The 22,987-nt window shown below is 36.4% G+C and overlaps 1 protein-coding gene and 1 long non-coding RNA gene across 3 annotated transcripts in view; both read right to left on the reverse strand.

The window, feature by feature from the left end:
• The window catches only part of RANBP9 (RAN binding protein 9), a 40,749-nt gene that overhangs the window by 13,977 nt on the left and 3,785 nt on the right, over positions 1 to 22,987 (reverse strand). For both annotated transcript variants that reach the window (XM_064506989.1, XM_026112835.2), the window contains exons 2-5: positions 17,613 to 17,724; positions 5,910 to 5,962; positions 3,677 to 3,844; positions 421 to 443 (exon numbers count right to left, since the gene is read on the reverse strand). In XM_064506989.1, the coding sequence (XP_064363059.1) occupies positions 421 to 443; positions 3,677 to 3,844; positions 5,910 to 5,962; positions 17,613 to 17,724 (356 nt within the window). The remainder of the gene's footprint in view (positions 1 to 420; positions 444 to 3,676; positions 3,845 to 5,909; positions 5,963 to 17,612; positions 17,725 to 22,987) is intronic.
• LOC135327537 (uncharacterized) lies at positions 8,314 to 17,604 on the reverse strand. Its single transcript, XR_010387817.1, has 2 exons — positions 11,497 to 17,604; positions 8,314 to 11,010 (listed from the first exon to the last, which is right to left on the reverse strand). It is a non-coding gene; the product is annotated as an uncharacterized LOC135327537 (long non-coding RNA).

The raw sequence follows: 22,987 nt of genomic DNA on the forward strand, positions 1-22,987 counted from the left end.
CTAGGCATCAAGCATAAATTAAACTGACCAATGCCTTAAGTAGACAGCCTTTCTGCATATGATATATAGTTCTATACATAGGCACAATGTTGTTGCTTTAACCTTGTATGTAAGGCCTGCATCTGCCAAAGTATGTGATAATTAATTGTACATATTTTCTGGTAAACTTCAATTAGAACTGCCTGAATAAAAATCTGAACAGGAATAACCCCCTCCCCCCCCACACACACCCTGGCATGAAGTTTGGTGTAAAAACAAAAAACTTTTTGCTTCAATAAACAAATCATCACTGAAATAATGAGGAGAAATATCTGATATTAAATGGATTATCACTGTATTTCCAAGAAGCACAAGATAAATGTGAAACACTGGTTTATAATACATGTTATCATCAGCTATTTGAAAATGCACTTATCTTACCGGTAAATCTGTGAAAGCGATGCCTGTAATGAAGATAAAATTAAGATTAGTTTCCATATGTCTGGATTCTAGCCTGATTTTCTAAAGTATATCATAATCTGTTCAGAAAACTCCCCCAAACACTCAAAAATAAGTATTTAAGTGTGGTGATATCCATGATGCTTGGGCACAACTGATGTTCTTGAGTAAAATAGGGCAATATTTGGCAAAAAATAATTTTAATTTGAAAACACTCAAATATTTTCAAAGTAGGGCAAAAAGTTTAGAAATATCATACAGATATGCTGACTAAAAAGTTTAAAAATTCTGGCTACAGATTAAAATTTACAGGGTAAGTAAAAATACCTGAAGGTATTTTTTCAGTTGCATATCTCAATATTGAGACAGGAATCAGTGGTGTCTTTTCTTGTTTGCTATTAGTCTTCTTCCTAAGTAGTCATTATCTTTACATGGGCAGCACGTATCTGCAATACTCCAAATCAGTCTGGTAACTGATGCACTCTAATCCACACCAGAATGCTTTGGTTTTTGAACAAGATAGCTTCATATCCTGTTATATAATCACAAGCATCCATCCACCCATAAATCCAAGAGGGTGATTTTGCTGTCTCAGGATTAAAGAAAAAAAAATTGACCTCTACATATTTCAGGAACTTCAAGCAATTTAGAAAAAACAGCTTTCAGTTACAAATAAATATGAGGAAGTCTACTTCTGACAGCCAAATAGTAACTGTATTTCATAATTTCCTTCAATGTTGCATATATTTCTTCAGTTTTATTTGTGTGTGATGATTCAAATCTACTTTTCTCTTCAAGCTTGTATTTGTTTTATATCACTGCCATTTCAAATTTAGGATTAAAACAAAGCTTTTAACCTTTTGTCCTAAATTCCACCCCTGCTTTCTATCTCCATTCTTCACCAAGACCTCAAATCTCAAGAATATCTGGATTCCTTACTCGCATCTTTGCTATCAAAGAATGGTGAATACAGTAAATCTTTCAGTTTCCTCCAAATTCATCCCAATTCTATCATTTTACTTATTACCTATTCACACCCTGATTTTTTGTATGCTGTCACCACTTGGTCTGGCTGGTGCATTTTGACATCCAACTCATCCTCGTCCAAAATGACCGCGGCAGTTGGCAGGATAGATAAATGATGATCGACTGGTCATTTCCATCACTTTAAATAAACAGTTACTGTACACTGTAAGTTATTTGGGCCACAACTCTTGGCCGTTTTGGAGGAGTTTCTGTTTTTTTCTTTTTCATTTTCCTCTCAACACAGGATACCACATTTTCCCAGATAATTGCATCTCAGCACTTAGCACTTTCTGTAGTGTCAAATCCTGGGCTGAGTAAGAGATATCCAGTACTCTGGCTACATCTATGGCCCAGAGAAGAAACCTCAACATCCTCCATGTCATGATTTTATGGGCATTTTGGACAACTAGTAGCAACAACAACTCAGCAAGATAGCCAGAATTATTTTTTTTTTTCCTAAACACAGAGCCAAAGCTCATGTCAGAAAGCCAAGCTAGCAAAGTCGACCAAGGCAAAATACCTGTCAGGCTTCCTTCTAAAATTCTGATATGTTTGTCAGGCTGTCTCTATGACACATACCATTTTACTGGCCTCTCATCAACTATGCCATTCAGCTCTCCTTTTAAACACATTTTAATCATGTGTTATTTCACAGTTGGCCTAATCCAGTCTACTTGAGGACTTCCAGTGAGAAAGGAGGCTCTGTTACTTCCCAGTTAGTTCTTCCATGCACATGACCCCAGTGACAGTCAGAAAACCGAGGTCTTTTTGGCTGATCAACCATCTGATCCAACTTACCTCTGGTAAAACAATACTAGCTCCAAAAACAGAAAAGCCAGACTACCATTCTCAGCTTTAACTCACCAGTTAAAGACTCTGGCAAACAAGACATGAACTCATATCTTCCATTTTTATATATCCCTTGAAATAGAGCCCACAGAAAAGAGTGTGTGGTAAAAGTGCCCCACTGCCTTAGGTGTTAAGGTATTAAGTCCAGATACACAGACCCATTCAACTGACAAGAACATTAAACCACATGACAGGATCACAGAACCTCTGGAGGCATCTAAGCCCTGTTCTAAGTAGGAGACTGCACAACTCCAAAGTTTGATCAGTTTGCTCAGGGCCTGAGCAAACACAGTCTTGTTCTGAGAGACAAGGAGAAGAATTTAAACCACATCATTCCCTTACAACTTACCAAACTGCCCTCATGTTTGGAAGTGGTAGAAAACGTAACACTGACTTTAAGATGCCATATCTCAATAATATCTTATTTCATTTCAAGCTAGACCCTCTTTTCCTTACCACATTCCCCTGTCCTCCATGTCATTACCCATTACAAAAGCCCTTTTCTTCTTTCTAAGCTTTATCCCTTGAAACTTCCTCCTCTCAATGCACTTCCAAGATCTATTCACAAAGTCCCAAGCCCTTGCCTTAGCCTTAATCCAGGAAACAGACATTCTTTTCTTACAATGTATATCTTTGCTGATTAAATTGCATGCAGTTACTGAATTATCACACAGAGTGCATCAAAAACTCTATACTCCCCAATCTTCAACTCAAAATTGTCTTGCAATGTTGCATAATGCTAAAATTTATTGCAGAAATTTAATGGACGTCATTTTAGGACAACTTGTATAATTCATGGTTTTATCTCAACTACGCATGGCTCCAGACTGAGAATACAAAAGACTCTTCCTCAACAGATATTCAAAATAATGCCCATTTGATTTAAAGGTTTTAGTGGAGGCTATGTGTTCCCCATATAGCAGCACCAAATTTTAAAATTATCCCCATTCTCTTTGGTCCAGAAGACAGACTGGCAGTCTTGCTCTAAACTGGTAGCATATGTAATTACAAAGTAGAAGAAACCAGCAGGTTTCTGCTTAATTGATATCACTTCAGACAAGAATTACTTTACGTTATAAGCATCAAATATTAGCCCCTTTAGTAGCCCTGAGTTCATAAATGCAGATCTGATGGAATAAGATACCGTGGTGAATCCTTTCAAATTCAAAAGGAAAATTAGTGCAAATGGCACATAAGGAATTATTCTTCCCAATTCTGTAATTAATCCATAGATTATGAGACTACTAAAAGAACTATTCAAATACTTAGTTCCTAACAGGAAGAGAGTTTCCAATTTAAAATTTGCAGAAAGCATCAGATTTACAGACAAAACATTAACATTAATGATAGTGTTTCTCCATACCCAAGCTGTGTCCATTCTTTGTGTAGAAGCAGGTATTATTGATAAGGTTGACACAACAACCAATGACATCACCCGTAGTAAATGTTGGGCCGTAGGGTTGTCCAGTTCCAGAGGAACAGAATGAATGTCCATCATCTCCATGGTAACCATATGAATGTTTATCCCAACCTGGAGACCAAAGCATTTAAAATTCATTCATTTAATATAATGAAAAGACTATGCAAAGTTAGTATATGCCAATCCAAGTTAATAAGGTTAATTACTACGCTCAGCTTTCTCATTTCCAAAATTTTGTAACAAATCTGTTTCATTAAAAAAAAACTTCTTATCAAAATGGCTGAACATGTAGTTCCATTTGTAGTACCCAACAGATAATACAAAGTCAGATAAAAAATTCTTCCTCTTTAAGCAAACACACAAAATTATCAACACTGAAAATATGATCAGCTACAACGTTTGAATTTGAAAAGCTATCTGCAGATCTGACATGTCCCAATAAAGCAGTGAAGATTCCTCTTGTTCTCCCTTTCATCTTGCAAAACTATTGCAGCCATATGTCATAATCAGATTCTTTCTGGCTAAAACCCAAACATGTATCTCTGGGGAAACACACTTCTCCTGATTATTGCTAATGACTGTTCAGCAGCAAGCAGCACTCTTCGTAATAGCTCAGTCTCCAAACTACAGTGTCACTAGCTTCACTGTCTCAAAAAACTAAAAAGCCAAAAGAAAAAACAAAACAAAACAAAACCCCCAAAACAGGTGAAAGTCACAGCCAGCAAGCAAATAAAGATGTATACAAATACAGTGCTAATTTTACAGGTAAAGAAGCTACAGAACCAGTTAAGAAGCTTCATACAATTACATTTAACGAAATATTAGTCAGCAAGCAATTGTAGTCGGAGTTCATTTAAAAATTCCTGTCTGGACTCTCTGTAATTCAATACTAAGCAAAAACACCTAGAAAAGAAGTGAACTTTCAGGCACCACAAAATCTTCCTAACAAATCTATTAAATGCCTATTCAAAATAATATAAAGAAACCACAACTCAACTTCCAATCCTATTTCCATATCCATTGAGACAACTGAAGGGTCTGGATTAAGGGATATGACTTCCCCAAATACATTACCATGACATTAAAGACTGAGTAAAAGCACAATCTTTAACACAAGTTGCCAAATCTCATAGGGCAATATGCATTCTGATTATGATAATTTATACTGAAAACTCTACATGCTTTTAGTAGTAGAGGGCTGTGGGGTTTTTTTGTTTGTTTGTTTTTTCTGTCAAGCTGCTGCAAAACAATTTAGTTTAGAAGTATTTCCATAAATAGGTGGGCCCTTAATCAGTACGATCCATGACAGATTTATATACAGTTGCTTCAGCAGGCACCACATTAAGCATCTCTCAGTAAATTAAATACCAAAATTGTTGCAGTTACATTGATTAATAGTACCTTTGATAAATTATTTGCAATGCATCCTAAATCTTATTCAAAATAAACTTAACGCCACCCACTAATAATTCATCATATGTGCTAACAAGTGTAGCTGCAATTTGCCATTACTATTACAGTCTCTAGCAGAGCATCTGAGTGAGAAATTAACAATGCAAAAGAAAGAAAACAGATACTCTAAGGTCATTTCTGCATGATTTTTTACTTGGTTAATAGCAACATTTTCTAAAAAACATCCCCTTTTTAAATACAAAAAATTATTAAAATAAAAATGTATACACACATAAAACGTCTTTATATACTATACAGAGATATTGCAGACACTTGTCATGATAGTGTCTCTGATCACGTAAGTCTACTGAACAGTCAACACTTCAAAGTCCACTACACAGCCTTACCATTAAAGCTGGAAAGGTAACACTACTGAAAACAACAGTAGGAGATCTCACTTTATGCTTGACAAGAAAATTATCATAGCAGCTCATCCTTATTATTAAAAATTCAGTTTGCAGAGTAAGGAAATCTTCTTTAGCTCCATTTTTATCAAGAACTATCACTGAATTTTTAGGATATATTTGTTTACTATAAAGTATTTGCATAGCATTGTAAATAACACTAGGATGCTTTACATAATGCAGATAAATAGATGTAACACAGAGCTACGCCATGCTACACTCACTGGCACTTACCAGGACTTTCCCAAAGTCAAACACATTTCAAAACAAAATTAAGCAATACAAGTAACTTATCAAGTATAACAAATACTAAAACATACCTGGTAGTCTATTCATGTTCACACCCTGTGCTGAAAGCCCAATTCCCATGTAACTGTAAAAATGAAAGAACAAAAGAAATGTATCTGTCTCTTAACAAAAATGTGTGTATGTGCAGGATATAGCCAAGAAACGCTGCTGATTAATCACATACTAATTAAGCTGCCAAGAGACCATTTAATACTGGCACAAATGCAAAGGAACTGAACAGAGAAGTCATTCCTGGTGTATATGGTTTATCATGCACAGATTCTGCCTCTGCAGGAGGCAAGGGCAACTTTCTTCTCCTTCAGGCATTTTGGGTTATCTACAGAGAATACTGATGGTAGCAATAATATGTAAAGCATGGCTGAAGAATGCCACAGGTCATTTCTCATTTTGAAATAAAGGGTAAAGCCATACACATGACAATTTCATCACCTTCTATGTACTTAACCATCTTTTGCGGACAACTTAAATTATTTATTTTACAAAAGACATGCAAAGCTCTGCATTATTTCAGCAGCAAAATGTATCCTTGCAGAAAAGACCACTGCAGCCCTGGGTCACGGAGCAGAATGCTATCTGAATAAATTTACTGGTAACGCTCCTTAGCTGTTGGCAATTTGCTGGCAAACAATAGAGGGTGAATATTTTTAGTGTACTAGCCAAAAATCTTAAGTCTAAACAATTTACTTCTAGGTAAATAAAGTCCAAAAGCAAGTTTTACGAACACTAGCTTTAAAAGTGTCTAACACAATTTTTAACGATTTAATAACAAAATACTGGAAAGTCCAAATGCATTTTTTTCCCCAAATCACACTACTTGAAGACAGTGAAATCTGTTTTACGTCTATGTATTAAGCAAAAGTCATTTCATGTCCAAGATGACAGGAAAAAGAAAGACAGCACAATGAAGGACTAGACTTACTGGAAAAAAAAATCCAAATTGGTAACTAAAGCAAGCATTCAAAGATCACCTAACCTAACATTTCCTCATTTATCAAAACAGACAACTCATTTTGACACTAGTTCAAACTAGTTAACGTAAACCTACCATGAAATAAAAAATAAGCTGTACAAAACAAAAAATATCCCTTCATGCCAATTTGAAAATAGTTTAAGACTACACACGTGACCTTCAGATTCTCACCAAGATGGAATTATTATTTAAGGAATTATTCTGCTAGGAAGTACAGGTTAATCTGCTGCTTTAACTACATGCTAACTACACACAGAATGAATCTGTGCAGGAAATCATAGAAGTCACGTGCTTAATCATGTAAAAGGCTTTCTGCTTTTTCTATTGATCACCTCCAACAGCTACCTTACCTGCCTATTTGGTACTTCACAAAGCTCCCCTCCAACATTTTCTAACTTATACACACACATCTCCCTCTCCCTCCAACAAACATCATAAAACCTCAACAGTGTATATAGCAGATAGGCAATTTAAAGATACTGGAGAGCTGAAGCAAAGGGCAACAAACAAAAAGGATTAGTCTTTACTGCATAGCTAATTACATTACTGAGGCACCATTACGACAGCAGAGTCAACAAAACAATTATAAATGAAAGCAACAAGTGGAAAACCCTAACATTTCATCTCGAACAATAAAGGCAGAATTGTTACTATGGTAGTCTAGAGTTCAATACATGAAGGACGCTCATGGAAAGATGGCAAATTCATTACTGTAAAGTCTCTTGTAAACAAATTTAAGGACATTTATTTTAAAAATAATTTTAGATAACTTTCAAAAACAAGTCCATCAACTGCAAGAGTCTTTCAAGGTGAGCCATATTCCTAATAGAGTTTCATTTCAGTATTTTTATAGAAATAAGACTAAGGTTATACAAAAATGTAAAATGATAGAAATTGATCACCATAGGTAACACTATGGTTCTAGCTGACACTAGTATGAAGACAGCGGATTTCCCGTCAGATATCATAAACATCTTCTGAGACTCTTCTTTAACCCAGTAACCATTGTAAACGTGGAGCCACAATACAAGATACCCACCAAATTTAGTAGAGCTGGGAACAAGGATTCTTCACCCACTAGAACACTGACACTATCTCAGTAAAGAGACTGATATTTCAGCAGTACATTTTTTTTTGCCTGTGATTCACTTAAAAATGTTTGGAGTATTAACAATATTTCATCAAGGAGACAAAGTATTAACAGAAACTCCAGTAAAATTGGATTAAAACCTTTCAGTTAATTAACATAATTACTCTAGATATCAAAAGGAAAAAAGATTGGCTACAATCTACAGCTAAGTTATAATTAGCTGTAGTAATAGCTAGATCAACAGCTGATCTCATGTCCAACTAGATATACTACATAGTAAATTGATAGGGAAAACAGTATTGTGACATATGGTTTTTAGATACTCTAAAATTCATCAACATGAATTATTTATGACAAAACACTACATATAACTGTTAAGAAAAAAGGCTTTAATTTTTTGTTTCTGGCACCTATGAGCTTCATAAATTGAAAAGTCTCTCTTTTTTTTGATTTTTAAACAAAGGTAGTTCATATTTAGGTCCACAGTCATCACTGGTAGAAAGACTTGCTTTAGTTGGACGAATTATATAATTTGTCCTCATATACACTTCCTTAAGGTTCCCATAATACGCATTTCTGGACCAGGCAGAACTCAGTGGCAGAGCTATGCGTTTAAGTCTACCTCCCTTTGCCCAGTATAAAAATGCAGAAGCACAGCACAACAGACAGACACGCCGGCACCCAGGTGCAATGCAGGCTCAAACTACTCTTGATTGGTTCCTGACGTACTGTCACAGAAATGGGTGCTGTCTAGGAGATAGCCGTGAACAGACAGGAAGAGCAGGTCCATTCAGGCCATGTCATGCCGAAACGATGGCCCTGGGGAAAGGAAGGGAGGTGTGAAGGCCAGGAAGCAGCACGCTCCCGCCAACGTGCAGGTCCTTCCAAAGATGGGCGTGATCTGGCTGGCCTGACAGAATGCAGTACTGATGTGTTTTGGATGCTGCCTTCCTTGACTCTTCCCCGCTTACCTGCAGTGCCTCTATGTAGCTCTCCATGCATAAATGTCGCTGGCTGCTGCTGCAGGATTACTTACATAGGCAAACAGAAGGAGAGGGACTAAGAACCTGTCTTAAGTCACCCCTCTTTCCGAGCATTTTGGTCTCTCCTGCTGCTACTCATCACCTCATTAAACTGCTCAAGTCAGAGTAGCTCATAAAATTATAAATAACAATGTGTGAAACTAGTCATGGGATACATGAAGTCAACCAATTACAGACTAAAATAAAAGACTAAAGCTGAAAACTGATTTAAAGTGTGTCCAAATTAGAATTAAGGACCAAAGAAGCAAGAGCATCTTAAGTACTCTTCATTTTCCATTTCCAATTGTATTTACTCTTGTTCCAGGTTGTCATTTTAAAATATCAGCATACCATCTAGTCTGCACTTCACAACTGCAAGCCACATACAAATTCTTCAGAATACTGCAAAACTACAGAAGTCTAAAATTAGTCTAAGATTCAACTTCTTGCCAAAAAGTAAATACCAAACATGCATGCATTATGATACCTACTTTTTTCACTATCATAGACTGAAAAGCCTATGCTTCCCTGCAGTGAAATATAAGAAGCAGCAACCTCACAATAACAATAGTCTCAAGTATCTTTTCATTCAGAGCTGAATTCACCCATTTTTGCTGGAGTCTAAGGCTTCTATGTGGATGCCTGAGCAGACTAAGTGTGAGAAATATAAAAATAAGCAGAAACAAACAGAAAGAAAAATTAGTAACAAGAGATAGCACAGAACTGGAGACAGCTGGGGGGGGGCAGGCAGAGGGGGAGAAAAATCAAACAACAGAATTCATGTAAGATTCACAATTCAGATTTCTACTTCAAAATACAGGGGTTTGTTTTGTTTTGTTTTGTTTTAACCACTATATGGAAGATGTATGGAAGATCCTTCAACATGGAAGTCAATGATAACCAGAATTCAGATAATTATATACTGTCTGCCCTGTTCCTTAAGAAATAATACAAAAATCTAAAGAACTATATCAAATCACAGATACCTTGGAAAACTTAGTAGTGCTAAAGATGAATTGTAGTGCTAAAGATGAATTCAAGTGCTAAATATTATTTCTCTTGTTAAAAAAAATACACAAATATTCCATCCTATTTGTAAAGAACAATAAAATACTTAGAGACAAGTAATAAAAAAAAAGTAAGAGCCTCTCTACTACGAATTTCATTAAGAAGCTTGATGTGCAAAGAGTAAAATCGCTGCTTTCGCTGTGCCTACAGGTTACGTTAAAGATAGTATAACTGGGGGAACTGCTACATCATACCTTGAAATCCAAGTTGTCTTGGTGATGATAAAAAAATAAATCATCAAGCTGGTATCTGGATGCTGTTTTCACCTACAGGCTACAAATTTTAAAAACATGACTCAACATCATACAGTGGGGAAGCCTAAGTTACCAAAATATCTGTATGGAACCTAAGACAATTGAGTCCAAGCACTAAGACACATTTACACCCATAAATAAGGCAACTGATAACATCCTGATGTTTCAAATTAGCTGACAACTAAGAAAAACAAAATACATACTCTGAAAAATGTCAGTTATACAGTGGGTGCAGTTTGTTTTACTGCCAAATAAGTATCTAAGTAAAAAGGTAAAAGTAGAAAAAACCTGCGGTATCTGTAAGAATTTTAAGAATAAATGACCTTTTAAGAGGCTTTGCAACTGACCAACTTGCAAGGATGTAAAAATTCAAATAATGTCCTCCTACATTTTCCTATTCTGTGCTCACCGATACTAGATTTTAAAGTCTGAAATACAGCATACTAACAAGGTGTGTAAATTCCATCTTTAATATGGTTAGTCTGCACCAAAATTTTGTAGGAATATGCTAATCCAAGAGTTTTATTGTCTACACAATCACAATAAGAAATGAGCTGTTAAATTTTTTCTCTATTTAAGTGTGTCAAAATATGCCATAGACAGTTTGAGTCTTTCATTTCAAATTGAAAACAAGTTTAATTTTATGGAATGTTTCCAAGGAAACAGTATTTTGAACACGATAAGTCCAGGTTTCAGATGAATCCAGTTCTACATAGAAAGAAGAAAAAAAAAAATCAGGCAATCATTCTTTATAGTGTTTCAAACTGTTACTCCTATGATGTTTTTCTTGTAATTCTTATAATGTTCTTAGAAAGATTCTAATTTACTGATGTAACCTTCAGAAATATTTCTTTCTGAGGTTGCACAACTTCTCTCTAGTGACACTTCTAAGCACAGAAGCCTTTTTGGGTAACATACTGCCAGAAAAGGCTAGCTGCAGAGATAAGGTAATATACATCAGGTCTGCAGTAAGATTAGTATCCGTATACTACATTTGTGTGAATGAACCTCGTAAGAAAGGAATAACTTACAAAAATACACAAGAATTAAAAAATGAAATACATTCTCTTGGTCTTTCTTTTTAAAATTAGGAACCTTCATTTCTAGAAAAAAACAACAACGAAATAAAACTCTTTTCTTCCAGTTCCTCACATCTCTGACCAATGAAACACAAATCTCAAATAATCCTCTTACATATTTAGTTGCAGTTCTTCCCACTTTCTCAAATGTCTGGTCCTGTATACTCAGGTAAAAAATGAAGTATAGCTTCAGAGAACATAGTCTTCCTGATTTCATGACCCAATCTCTTCTTGCACCTGCTGCAATTCAAATCAAGACACTAATGCAAGCAAGCTACTTCAGACTTTCCTTGCATCACATCTCTACTTGCAAGTAATCTGCTGTTAATGCCACAAGACATATCCATATGCAAACAGAGACTGAGCACAGTTAAAATACTGTATTGTAACAAAAGACAGTTTTGCCAAGAGATTGATAAATGCTTTTTGAGGACATATCAAAACTAAAAAAAATACGTATTAAGACTGTGCTAAGCTTTTAGGTTAGATTAGTAACACACAAAAAAGTGAAAAAAAACAGGAATTGAAGTTATTCTGTATTTTGTTTATTTTGTTTTGGTCTGTGCTTTGTTGGGAAGAAGAAAATGGGTATACTGGATGTAAAGGAAAAGTCAACTTGTTGCAACAGAAGCAAAATTCAAAATAAGAAAGTATGATTTCTGTTTAAAGCTGTATACATACATACTCTAAAAGACAGTAAACAGGTTTTGCATAAACCTCACTCAACACACTAGAACAGCTCAGACTAAAATACAGGCATGAGTGTCACATGAAAACTTCAACTTTGTGTTCATGGGATTTGATTCTTTAGGATAGTTGTTCCTTTTTTATTTCTACACCCACCTCATCACGTACACAATATATACTGCCGTGCACTGCCAAAGCAACAAACGATTGACTGTATGGTCAATGTTAAAAAACAGCCATCCGAAAGGTATCTAAAGCCTTATTTACAGTGCTTTAGCAAAAAACACACTGATAACTTGCATGAGTTACTGAACTAACAATTTATTTTAGCACAGAATATTTAGTAGAACTTACACATGCAATATAAAGCATGTCCATGAAGATTTGCACCAATACAACCACACTACAGACTAAACAACCATGCTCAAGAGCTAACTAAGCTAAAGAAAAGCTGTACTTCAACTATCATTAAGTGGGCATAAGCTGGTACCATGACCAAAACTAGCATTCCCACACTACCCGAGTCCAGATGTTCATTCTTACCCCAAGTTTCTCTCTCTTACGCTGCCAGAGCTACTCACAAAGCCATACAAACAGCCAGATTGGAGAACTAATCTGACTGAAAAATAACTCACTCTTAGGTCAAATTTTGGAGAATGAGCTACTTATTCTGATTTACTGTGTAACTGGTGTAAGTTACAAACTGGCACAAGAAGAACAACCCAACAAATGTTCAAAGACTATTTGTTGTGGCCATATAACCACAAAGTGTTCAAACTACAGCTTAGAGTAAGAATTGTAAACACTTAAAAGGCATTGCCATGACTGGAGACAAAGAGATTCGTTCCAGGAGCCAACAAGCCTATGACTGAAATTCGTGCGGAAATGGATGACCACACAATAAATTATACACACATGTGTTATATACCACCTAAAATAACTGGACAGTATTTTGCTTCTGAAAAGCCAGGTAGTCACTGGATATCCTTGAGACAGCCCCTTGGAAAGTGGAACTGAAATATGCTTACATGCCCAGAATGGACTGCCAAAGTGCACAGCCAAAGGTTCCAGTAAAGCTCACAGACCCTTAATTGGGAGAGGTTATTGATGGCTATCCACAACTGCAGAAGGATGCCCTCAAAAACAGCACAAAGCTAAAGACTTGTAGTTTACACAGAAACTATGACAGCATCATGCAAGTATCTTTCAGTTGTGTAAGAGGGAAACATTAACTGGTACCTGAAATAACATGTTTATTGTGGGGCTGTAAGGCAGATGCATTACCCCTTTCCATAAAGTCAGAGGACCTAGACATGTAAAAGATTAGCAGAACTGAACTCAGTAAAAAGCAGCACTAAAAAACTGAAAACTAAACTTGAGAGGCTGGAAAAAGAGTCCCATTCTAATATACCTACCTAGCTAAGAGAATGGCCACCACAGTCATCTTGGGAAAGTGAGGGGACAGTAAATAACTTCAGGAGCATAACAGATTTAGAGACTAAGGCTTGTATCAAGAACACATCTACAGAACTTAGCGCATACTCGTTCATTCCAATTCCTAGATCACTAAGCATTGGTGATCTTAGCTAACTGGCTCCTACCCTAGAAATTTAGATAAAAAAAGAGTTGTATGGAAAAGACTATACAATGCCTATCTCATTCCCCTGAGCACTATATTAAAAAATTACAGAACAAGAACTCTGTACGTTACTTCTGGTTCCCTGGTAAAACTGTTGCAAGAGGAGTACATTTGGAGCTTTTAAAAGTTTAATTTAAAGCTACAGCTATTTTTAGTTTCTCCAGCTATATCAGAGTATTTTGACAGGAGCTGCTGCAATACTCTCTGCTTTGAATGACATGTTTGTTTTTGTTTATTAACTGGAGCTACCAATAGAGAACAGGATATAACTTGCAGTTACTATTGTTCTTCCTACCATGCCTTTTAATCATCATCTTTGTACTTTTCCCCATACCTACATCCATTACTCATCTACTGTTACCATCTCCCATTGCTCACATCCCTGTTCACAATGTTCCACATAAGGCCGAACAAAACAAAGCAAAACAGAACAAAAAATTAAAAAACAGTATAAAAGAAAAATGCAAACAGAGGTCCTCAGACTGCAAAAGGAGGCAAAAAAATTAAGGAAGAAAATTGAAGAAATGCAGAACAACAGAAAATATTTACAGACCAACATGACAACTAGTTAGCACATTTAAGAGATTTAAAAAATTCCTAAGACAAATATTTCACATATCTGTATCAAAACAGCAGCACAGAAAGGACCTTAGGACCCTTTGCGCCAAACATCATACAAATACCAAAACAGTTTCTGTGTCAAAGATATTTGAACCTTACCACTTTTCAGCTTTATCCTCACTTTCCTTTTCCTTGTTTGTTACAAGCAGTTGTCGCATGGTATCCTACACCCTATGGACTCTCATTTAGCATCAAAAAGCAACTTTCACCTTCATTTGACCTACAACATCAACCTCCATATACATTTATTTCCTAGCAAGCCTATTTTCATGCTTTCTAGAAGTGTCCCTAATGTCTAGCAGTTCCTTATCATGAATGTCTGCAAAATTAACGTATTCAAATTCCTGCTCAAGATTCTGCCCTTAACTCCCCAATACACACAGAATTTACTGACTTAGGTTATTAGTGTGACAAAACGAATGCTGTTCTCATACACACACAGTTAAGAAAAGCCATCCTGGAAGCCATGCTGTATTTATGCCCTCTAACAAGAAGGACTGTACTCCTTTGGTCAAGGAGAGTCATCTTTGTGATTGTTCAACAATCTTCAGGTATGCAAGATCATATTCCAGGACTAGGGTCTCCAAGTGCTACAACAGTACAAAAAATAAGTCTCCCAGACTAGGGTTTTATTAAAAGGTTTTTGATGAATTGAGGCAAGTCACACCAAACAGGGCACACAAATTATAAGCATGCTGCTAGACTTGCCCATATGAAATATTTCACTGATTAAATACTTTGAGCCAGGTTTATAAAAAAGAAAAGCCACGACCAAAGGTAACCCCAACTAAACTGCACTGGAGCTGCATGCAGAGATATCTGAGTGGCTTTTGGTAGTCTAGGATTTATTATTTTAAATAGTATCATAAAATACAGCTGCATTGCTTCCATGACTAAGCTTAGGCCTTGAAAATAGATGTTTCTGCTACAGTAATGAGTTTAAACTAATTGACCCTATCAGTAACATGCTGGCCCTATACAGGTAAGGTCTTCCTAAACTGTGCTCCTATTACCAGCTGCTAAGTAAAGAAGAAGTTGGAAAGACCATGTATGGAGCCAGTCAGGTGAAACACAACAGGCAGTGGGAAAGAACTAATAAGCCCTACAAGATACAAACTGGCTTTTGCAGACCTACATAGCTGTCTCTGCATTAAATTCCCCAGTTTACTTATTCCAGAAGGATTTATTAGTTTGGATGCAGCAGAGCACAGAATCTTAACAGGTTCACACTGCACCTAGTCAAAGACCGCTTGGACCTGAAAACAGAGTCCAGAGAGGCACACATCCAGTGAGGGCCCATATGTCAGCTCCTGCTCATCACCAGCTAAGCTAGATATGGCCTTGGCTCCATGTACAGTATTCCCCAGCATCCGTATTACCTTACACAATAAAGAAAATGGACATATCAGCTCATTGTGCAGACAATGATGTTCTCTAAAGTGACACTGAAAAAAAAGGTCACAAGCCTGATGCAAGGACAAGGCAGTATATATGATCATTAAATGAAAAAAGTACCCTTCTTTTTTTTTTTACAATCTCAGCAGGTATCTTCACAAGTCTTAGCTACGCGCAGCTCACAAATGACTATTTAAAGTACAAACCTTGAAAGATTTTACTCAAAGACGATTTCTACTTCATGACCCCATCCAAATACTTCTGTAGGACTGTTCTGCATGACTTAGAAATGGCTAAGAAGCAACACAAAGAGCTCCAAGGGTAAAGTGTCAGAAGAGTTATGTAAAAATTATGGCCTCTCCCCCATACAGGCATGTACACCACTTTAATCATTTCAAAAAAAGATAACTTCCAAACTAAGCAGACAAAAATGTTTCAGGAAGAGACATGTGCATCACTAGGCAAATCACAATAAGAACCTCTACTTAACTGGCAATAGCAGGTCAAAAATTTTAAAATATGTAAGGAGTAAAAAACACAAAGGTATTCCTAAAATTGACAGCACATTATTTAAAACACTAACTTCTATCATCTCATTTTAAAAGCAATTAGAACTTTATAGTGTGACAAAAGCAGTTACAGGCATAAGGTTTTCATAGCAAAGAACTCTCCCAGAGAGAACTTTTGGGAACAGGACCAACAACAAACTATCACATGTACCCCTACGAGGCAGCAGTAGTACTGAGAGGTAAACCTTTCAAAATATCCCCATACAACACAGTAACTAAAACAAAAAAGTTTGCTTACTATTTTTGAAGCAGAAAAGACTTAGAGAATACAGAGAAAATGAAAGAAGGAAACAGCAGCAAGACAAAGAAAACACAAAGGTACTAAACCCCAAAGAGCTCTGGAATAGTTCTCTTCTCCCAAGATTTATTTTCACAACTGGACACTGGCATCTACAGCATGACTGTACAGTACCTAGGACGATACTCAGTTCTGACTGGAACCTTTAAATATTGCCACAGTAAACACCACAGCACATCAGAAAAAGTATTGCTTACATAAGTCTGATATAGGCAATATAATCAATGTCTCAGTATTAAAACATACCCTCTACAAAAAAAAAAAAAAGAAAAAGAAAAAGAAAAAAAAGAAAGATGAAAAGCAATTTAAGTGGTCTAGAAAATATTTCATTACCACATCAGGATATTCCCAGGGAAGCTATTTGCCTCAGTAAAGTTAAACACGACCATCATGTACACTTTAACAGATTCATAATTCAATTTCATAGTTCTGGGAAGTAGCAGCTATACTTACTCATCAACTCCTGTTCTTTCCATAGGGTCATTAAATGTTGTGATAGGTGCCTGGGAATTAACATTCCCCTTTATTCCTATTACTGTTCACTAGCAAGTAGCTATAAAGATAATTTTCATTTTAAAAATTAATATGGCATCCAGGAAAAGACAGAACTGAAGAGGAAAGTTGGTTTGTTGCACACTATAAAAACTTTTTAGAAATTACCTGAAAACCATAGAAATCTGTGAAACCATATAGTCAAAAAACTACACCATTAAAAGTACGAGCAGGCTCAAACTAGGGTCATTAAAACCCTAAGTTCTTTGACAAAACAGAAAATGAGATGACGCTGTTGTGGTAGTTTTAATGTGTACACTGATTTGTGGATAATTAATACCACAATCAATTCATTTAAAGCTACCAAATATCAGAGTGTAACATCTTGTGAATAATGAATTAAGCTACACTAAAAGTAGCGAGATGACAGGAAAAAGTTTTCACACCAAAGACATCTGACTGGTTAAAAGAAAGATGATGAGAAAGAGTAGGTCAAGTAATAATTAATTAATAATGCATTCAATGCTTACCCATCTCTTCCCTTACTGACAATTTTAACTTCAAAATAGTATATTCCACAGGCTGCAGGTATAGGATGTGTAGCTCGAACAGAAGCAGCATCTTTTGGAGTTTTTCCATGACCTGAAAAAGAATTACATTCAAAACACAATGAAAATGTATTTTAGATAACTGCAGGTGACTCAACAGTATACATGCCAATTACTCAAAACAAAAATCTTACATTATTAGCAAGCAATATATAATATTCTAATCAGGCTCACTTGTATGCTAGAATATTTTCTTCCAATGTTAAATTCCTGTTCTAGGCATTAGCATTGCCACTTGTCGAAGCATGGTAGAAGAATTTCTGTATATGTTATTCTAAAATTATTATCCATTATTTGAAGGGAAACTAGAAAAGAAATTTCATAGTAATAAGTCACATAATTCATGAGGCGACCTGAGTTTGAAAAAACTGTAGTTTCTCAAACACACAGGTTTTACTCATTTGTATAGACTCAAACATCATATAACCAAGTTTTATCTAATGCTCACTGTTTCTGAATCTTCAAATTATTTAAAGATACTTTAATAATGATGTCCTTCAGTGTAAACATCAGTCACTATATAGAATGCACTACTGGTAACTCATTTCCATGTGCTGAATGCTATTTCAGGACAGTATTAACATCACACTCTGCAACTGAGTTAATGCAGCTCCTTCTCCTTTTTCTTGTAAGGCCCATTACATATCAGCTCTGCTACAACAAGAATGTCCAGTCTCAGCTCTTGTCTACGCTAGGAATGTTCGACCTAACCCAAAGGCCGCTTATACTCCACTAAGACAAATGCATCATCCTCTTCACAGCCCTTTCTTCCAAAAGCAACTTTGAAGCAGACTTCTGGTCAGATGATTTGTTTTGGCAGCCACCTGTTCAAGGAAGTCCAGTTTTATTTGAGCATACCAGAATGCCTCAACTGTTGTGAGAAAGGCATACACTGAGTCACAGGACATAGAAAAAAAGACCAAGGGGAAAAGTGTACTGGACCCTGGCAGGAGGTATTTCAGTAAAACGGTAACCAGAAATGGACTGCTGTTGCCATAAGAATAATTCACACAGACCACATGCGCACTCTCAGTGAGGAGGTGAGGCATGCCTGGAAAAGACGACTGTTTTGAGTGTGCTGTATGGAGTGCTGCAACCAGAGCAATTCAGCTGTCATCTCCAGTCCGGACAGGAGGTCTACGCACCTGCAGAGCAATTAATCTGCATATGCAAAGAAAACTCACTCCTTCCAGGAAATGCTGGAATTATTTCTCATACACATATTAAACACATCTCACATGTGCCACAAGTCCAGTCACACAGCAAGGAAGCAACTGCAGGAAAAGGATAGATGGCCTAGTCAGCCAGAAAGATTAGGCACAGCTGACCTACGCTACTACACCTCTACCACAATAGCCACACACAAAGCCCTCTAGCACAAATGTTTGTACAACAACAAAAGTTTCTCTGCCCGTAGAGCCAGCACCACCATCTCTTACCAAATGACATACGGGCCCCAGAAAATCTCTCTCATTGTGGCCACATCTGCATCCAAACCTTTGCTAGCACGGGATAAATCCTTCATTCACTGAGATTACGTTTAATCTACTTCTGACATAACTAGTTCGCTTCAGTGTGTTACCATCTTAAGGAAACTAGCCAATTACCTTTATTTTCTGGGTACAAATGCATTGCTCAGTTCAATATGTTATCGATAAACATTTATTTTCTATAAAGATGCTTTGATCACCTCACAGGTTTTACATTAAGCTTATTACCTACCTTCTGCATACTGGTGTCAAAAGACTCAGATGAGGAAATACACAGTAATTTACTCCTGCATATACAGGACAGAATGCACATTTTATTGTTCACCACTGTTAAGTTATTTCTTCAGGCTGAATCAACCAAGGTAATGACCAAGTAGAGCTTCCATGAGTTTTCTGGGTTTTCAAGTGCTGACTGCTCACCATTCAGCTGCCATAAATTAGATTACCATTCTTAACTATGCAGAAATCCTTCAGCTGATAAAGCACTGAAAACTTTATGGGTAGAACACTGAACTTCTGAGAGATCCCTTTAATTAAGTGAAACTTTAGTTTAAAAACAGATGGGGAAAAAAATCTTTTTAAAGTAATAAGCTAAGGACATTTTTAAAAGACTTAAAAGATCCCCTGGTTACTCTATGCACTTGAAAATCTGCATAGTTTCACTTCAAGTCAGTTTCCTTATTTGGTCAAGTCTTCCACATAGAATATTAAACCATCAGGAACCAGCCAAATATTATTGCTATTACCAAGAGGACTTTGTCTTGTGAAATTACAATCTAAGTGCCTGGCAGCAATATCGATTTAAGGTATTCTTAGCACACCTTCCTCTTCCTGAAGCTATTCCCCTTGGTTCCCCCTGCCAAAATCCAGGCAGCTATTTTCAAGGACGTACCATGAACCAGACTGATTAACTGATCTGGCTTTAAGAAACCTACCAGATTTTTTTAAGCAGCAGATCAGTTCCCTGATCCAGTTCAGAGCCCAGCCACACACAGCTGTCACACTGCAAATAAGAGGTCGACACAGGGGCAGAAGTAACAGGATACCTTACCAGTATTGCCAAACACTTCATGTGGTGAAGCAACACATTTGGGGAAGTCAGTGCCTAAAACTACTTTCATCCCATTAAAACAAAAGAAACCCTAAATTTCATCTGCCATCCCTTTTACGCAGTCTCCTATGAATTGCATTTTACTATTTGAGTGTGCAGCTTTTATTTAGTTGCAGTTATTATTTCTAACAGCAAATTCAACAGCATAAAGAAGTTTGCTACTTTCAAATACTCAAAATACCTCTGAAATGTCTCAATGCACTAACTGAGACCTTCAGTACCACCAAGCTATGTTAGACTACACAAAGTGTCAAAAGCAGCTAGTTATCAACTAGCTTTAAAACAAGAAAGAGGCTCTTTACAAAGCAGGTAGTTGAGCTGCAACATTTCTTACCAAAGGATATTCTGGCTGCTGGTGTTTAAGCATACAATGGGCAAGCTCCTAGAGCGGAAATTAACTGAGATCTAGAGCAGAAATTAACTGAGAAACTGCATTCAGCTCTGGACGCCTTTCAGCTTAAAATGGCTGGAAACTGAGAGGGAAACACAGATCTCATATATGGTTGCCACGTTTTTACATTTTTTCCTTAGACACTCACTTATAGCCACTGTCACTGATAGGATACTGAGCTGGGTGGCCCTTTAGTTTGACATTATATGCCACTGCCATGTTCTTTGGTAACCTGAATCCCCACTTCTCTGCTTTTGATTAAAAGGGAGCTCAGACATCCCACTCTGATCCTCTGAGTTGGAGGATCCAAATGGCTGAAGTAAATTATGGCAACACTGCCTTCCCTATGTCACCTAAAACAGAGATCTTTTATGGTTGTAAGCTACAGTTAAAACCTAAAAGAGTATTTTTAAAGTATGTATTATTTAACATTAAAAACTAATTATTTTCAGCACTGTGACCCCAGCAGACAGATACCAGATGCATTGGGGAGGTGGGGGGTAGCATCGAGTCTACCATGTTTCATGAATAAAGCTGTTTTGAAGCAGCTAGTCATTCACGCTGATTATTTTTACTAAAGATAGTATAATCAGTCCTTTAGCAAAATTAAATCGAAAATGGTCTAAATTTAAATTCCACCTATTTGAAAATGCCACTTGAGAAAGACAGACATCTTTGGAGAAGCCATTTCAACTTTCAAGAATCTAATCTTTGAACCTAAATCTAAGCACGTTATGCATATGCACTGAATAGTCCAACAGAATTTGGGAGTGTCTACCTAAACAAAGGAAAGCATGTCTGTACAGTTTAAATCCTTAAATGAAGTTTACATAAGCTGAACTGCAGTTATTTCCTACAGGTGGTTCAATCACTTGCTAACATTGACAGAAACAACATAATCAAAGCCTAATCTTCTGTTGAAATCATAAGGAAAACTTATACTGAGACATGAAAAAAGGCGTGCATCTGATTTCACTTCAACTTCCCCCCCCCCATTTTAACAAAGTAAGACATCTCAGAGCTACAAAGGTGTCCAGAACAATGTACCATACTGTATCTTACATTGACTACTGAATGTACTTTGAGTTTGCTTTTCTGCCAGAATTTACACTGTCCTTATATCACTGAATGACATTATGGAATTAGTATTACAGAATCCTCTTTTGTTACAGAAATTGGGAAGCATAGCTTACACTGAAAAAAGAAATTTTTTTTTAGTTTGGCACTAAACCAGTTCAAAGGCAACTGTATTGTAAATGTTTGGCTAAGATTTCCTGGCCTGTAACACATTAGAAAAATTTGAGCAATGGCAGCTTACTCAAAATTGCTTAACTTTTATCAGCTCTTTAGGAGAATTATCACAGGACTGACTGAAGTGAAATTAGTATAGAACTTTCCATGATTTTATCACTAATGATTTAGTCTGTTTACATAATTCTCTATATGATTTCTTTTATGGCTAAACCCTGTGTTAACTCTGTGTTATCTCCTTACACAACATAGTATAGATGAGTACCTGCTGGAAATGTAACTTGTGTCTATTGGAACATTCACATTACATACATCATTTATGAATTCATTGTTTTTCCACAAGATTCATGCATTAATTCTGAATGTTCAAAAAGTAAGTTTGAACTACTGAAGGTAGATGTCTTACCTTAATAGTTATACATTCTGTGTGGTAACTGCTCTGTATATAAATACACTGGCCTGAACTTCTGCGCTTTCTTTACCACTTACCTCCAGCTCAGAGTGTTTAATATTACAATGAAGTGAAATGACACAAATTTTATTTTTTGATACTGTTGTTCATTTCTCCCTTATATAAATATACCACAACTGGCGGCAACACAGAAATACAAGTTCATCCATCTTAAAAAAAAAAAAAAAAATTACTATTCAGTACAGTCTTTACTACATGACAGTATCACTGATGCCACCAGATAGGTATTCCACACCCAGATTTCGACAAAGCTTCATAATCAAGAGTAGGAATTTGTACAAGCATAAAAGACTAATGGAAGAAGCACAGCATTCAAAGAAATTGTGCCTGTTCCGGTAGACAACATGACAGCCTATGCAGCCTCCTCTCAAAGTACCACCTCAGCATATATGCTTTTCTTTTTTTAAACAACTTTATGCTTTTGATAGATAACATGACAATATAAGTGATCCTTCAGTTTTGTTCATCCCCATAAAATTTAAAGAGTTGTTGCCCTGATACCAACTGCACTCCCTTCTCTACTCCTTGACCTCTAGATCAATCTGTTTTTATGGCAGTTTTGGTTTTTAACCACTCTCCGAG

This window comes from Dromaius novaehollandiae, chromosome 2, assembly GCF_036370855.1.
Source record: "Dromaius novaehollandiae isolate bDroNov1 chromosome 2, bDroNov1.hap1, whole genome shotgun sequence".
In the NCBI taxonomy this organism is placed as follows: Eukaryota; Metazoa; Chordata; class Aves; order Casuariiformes; family Dromaiidae; genus Dromaius; species Dromaius novaehollandiae.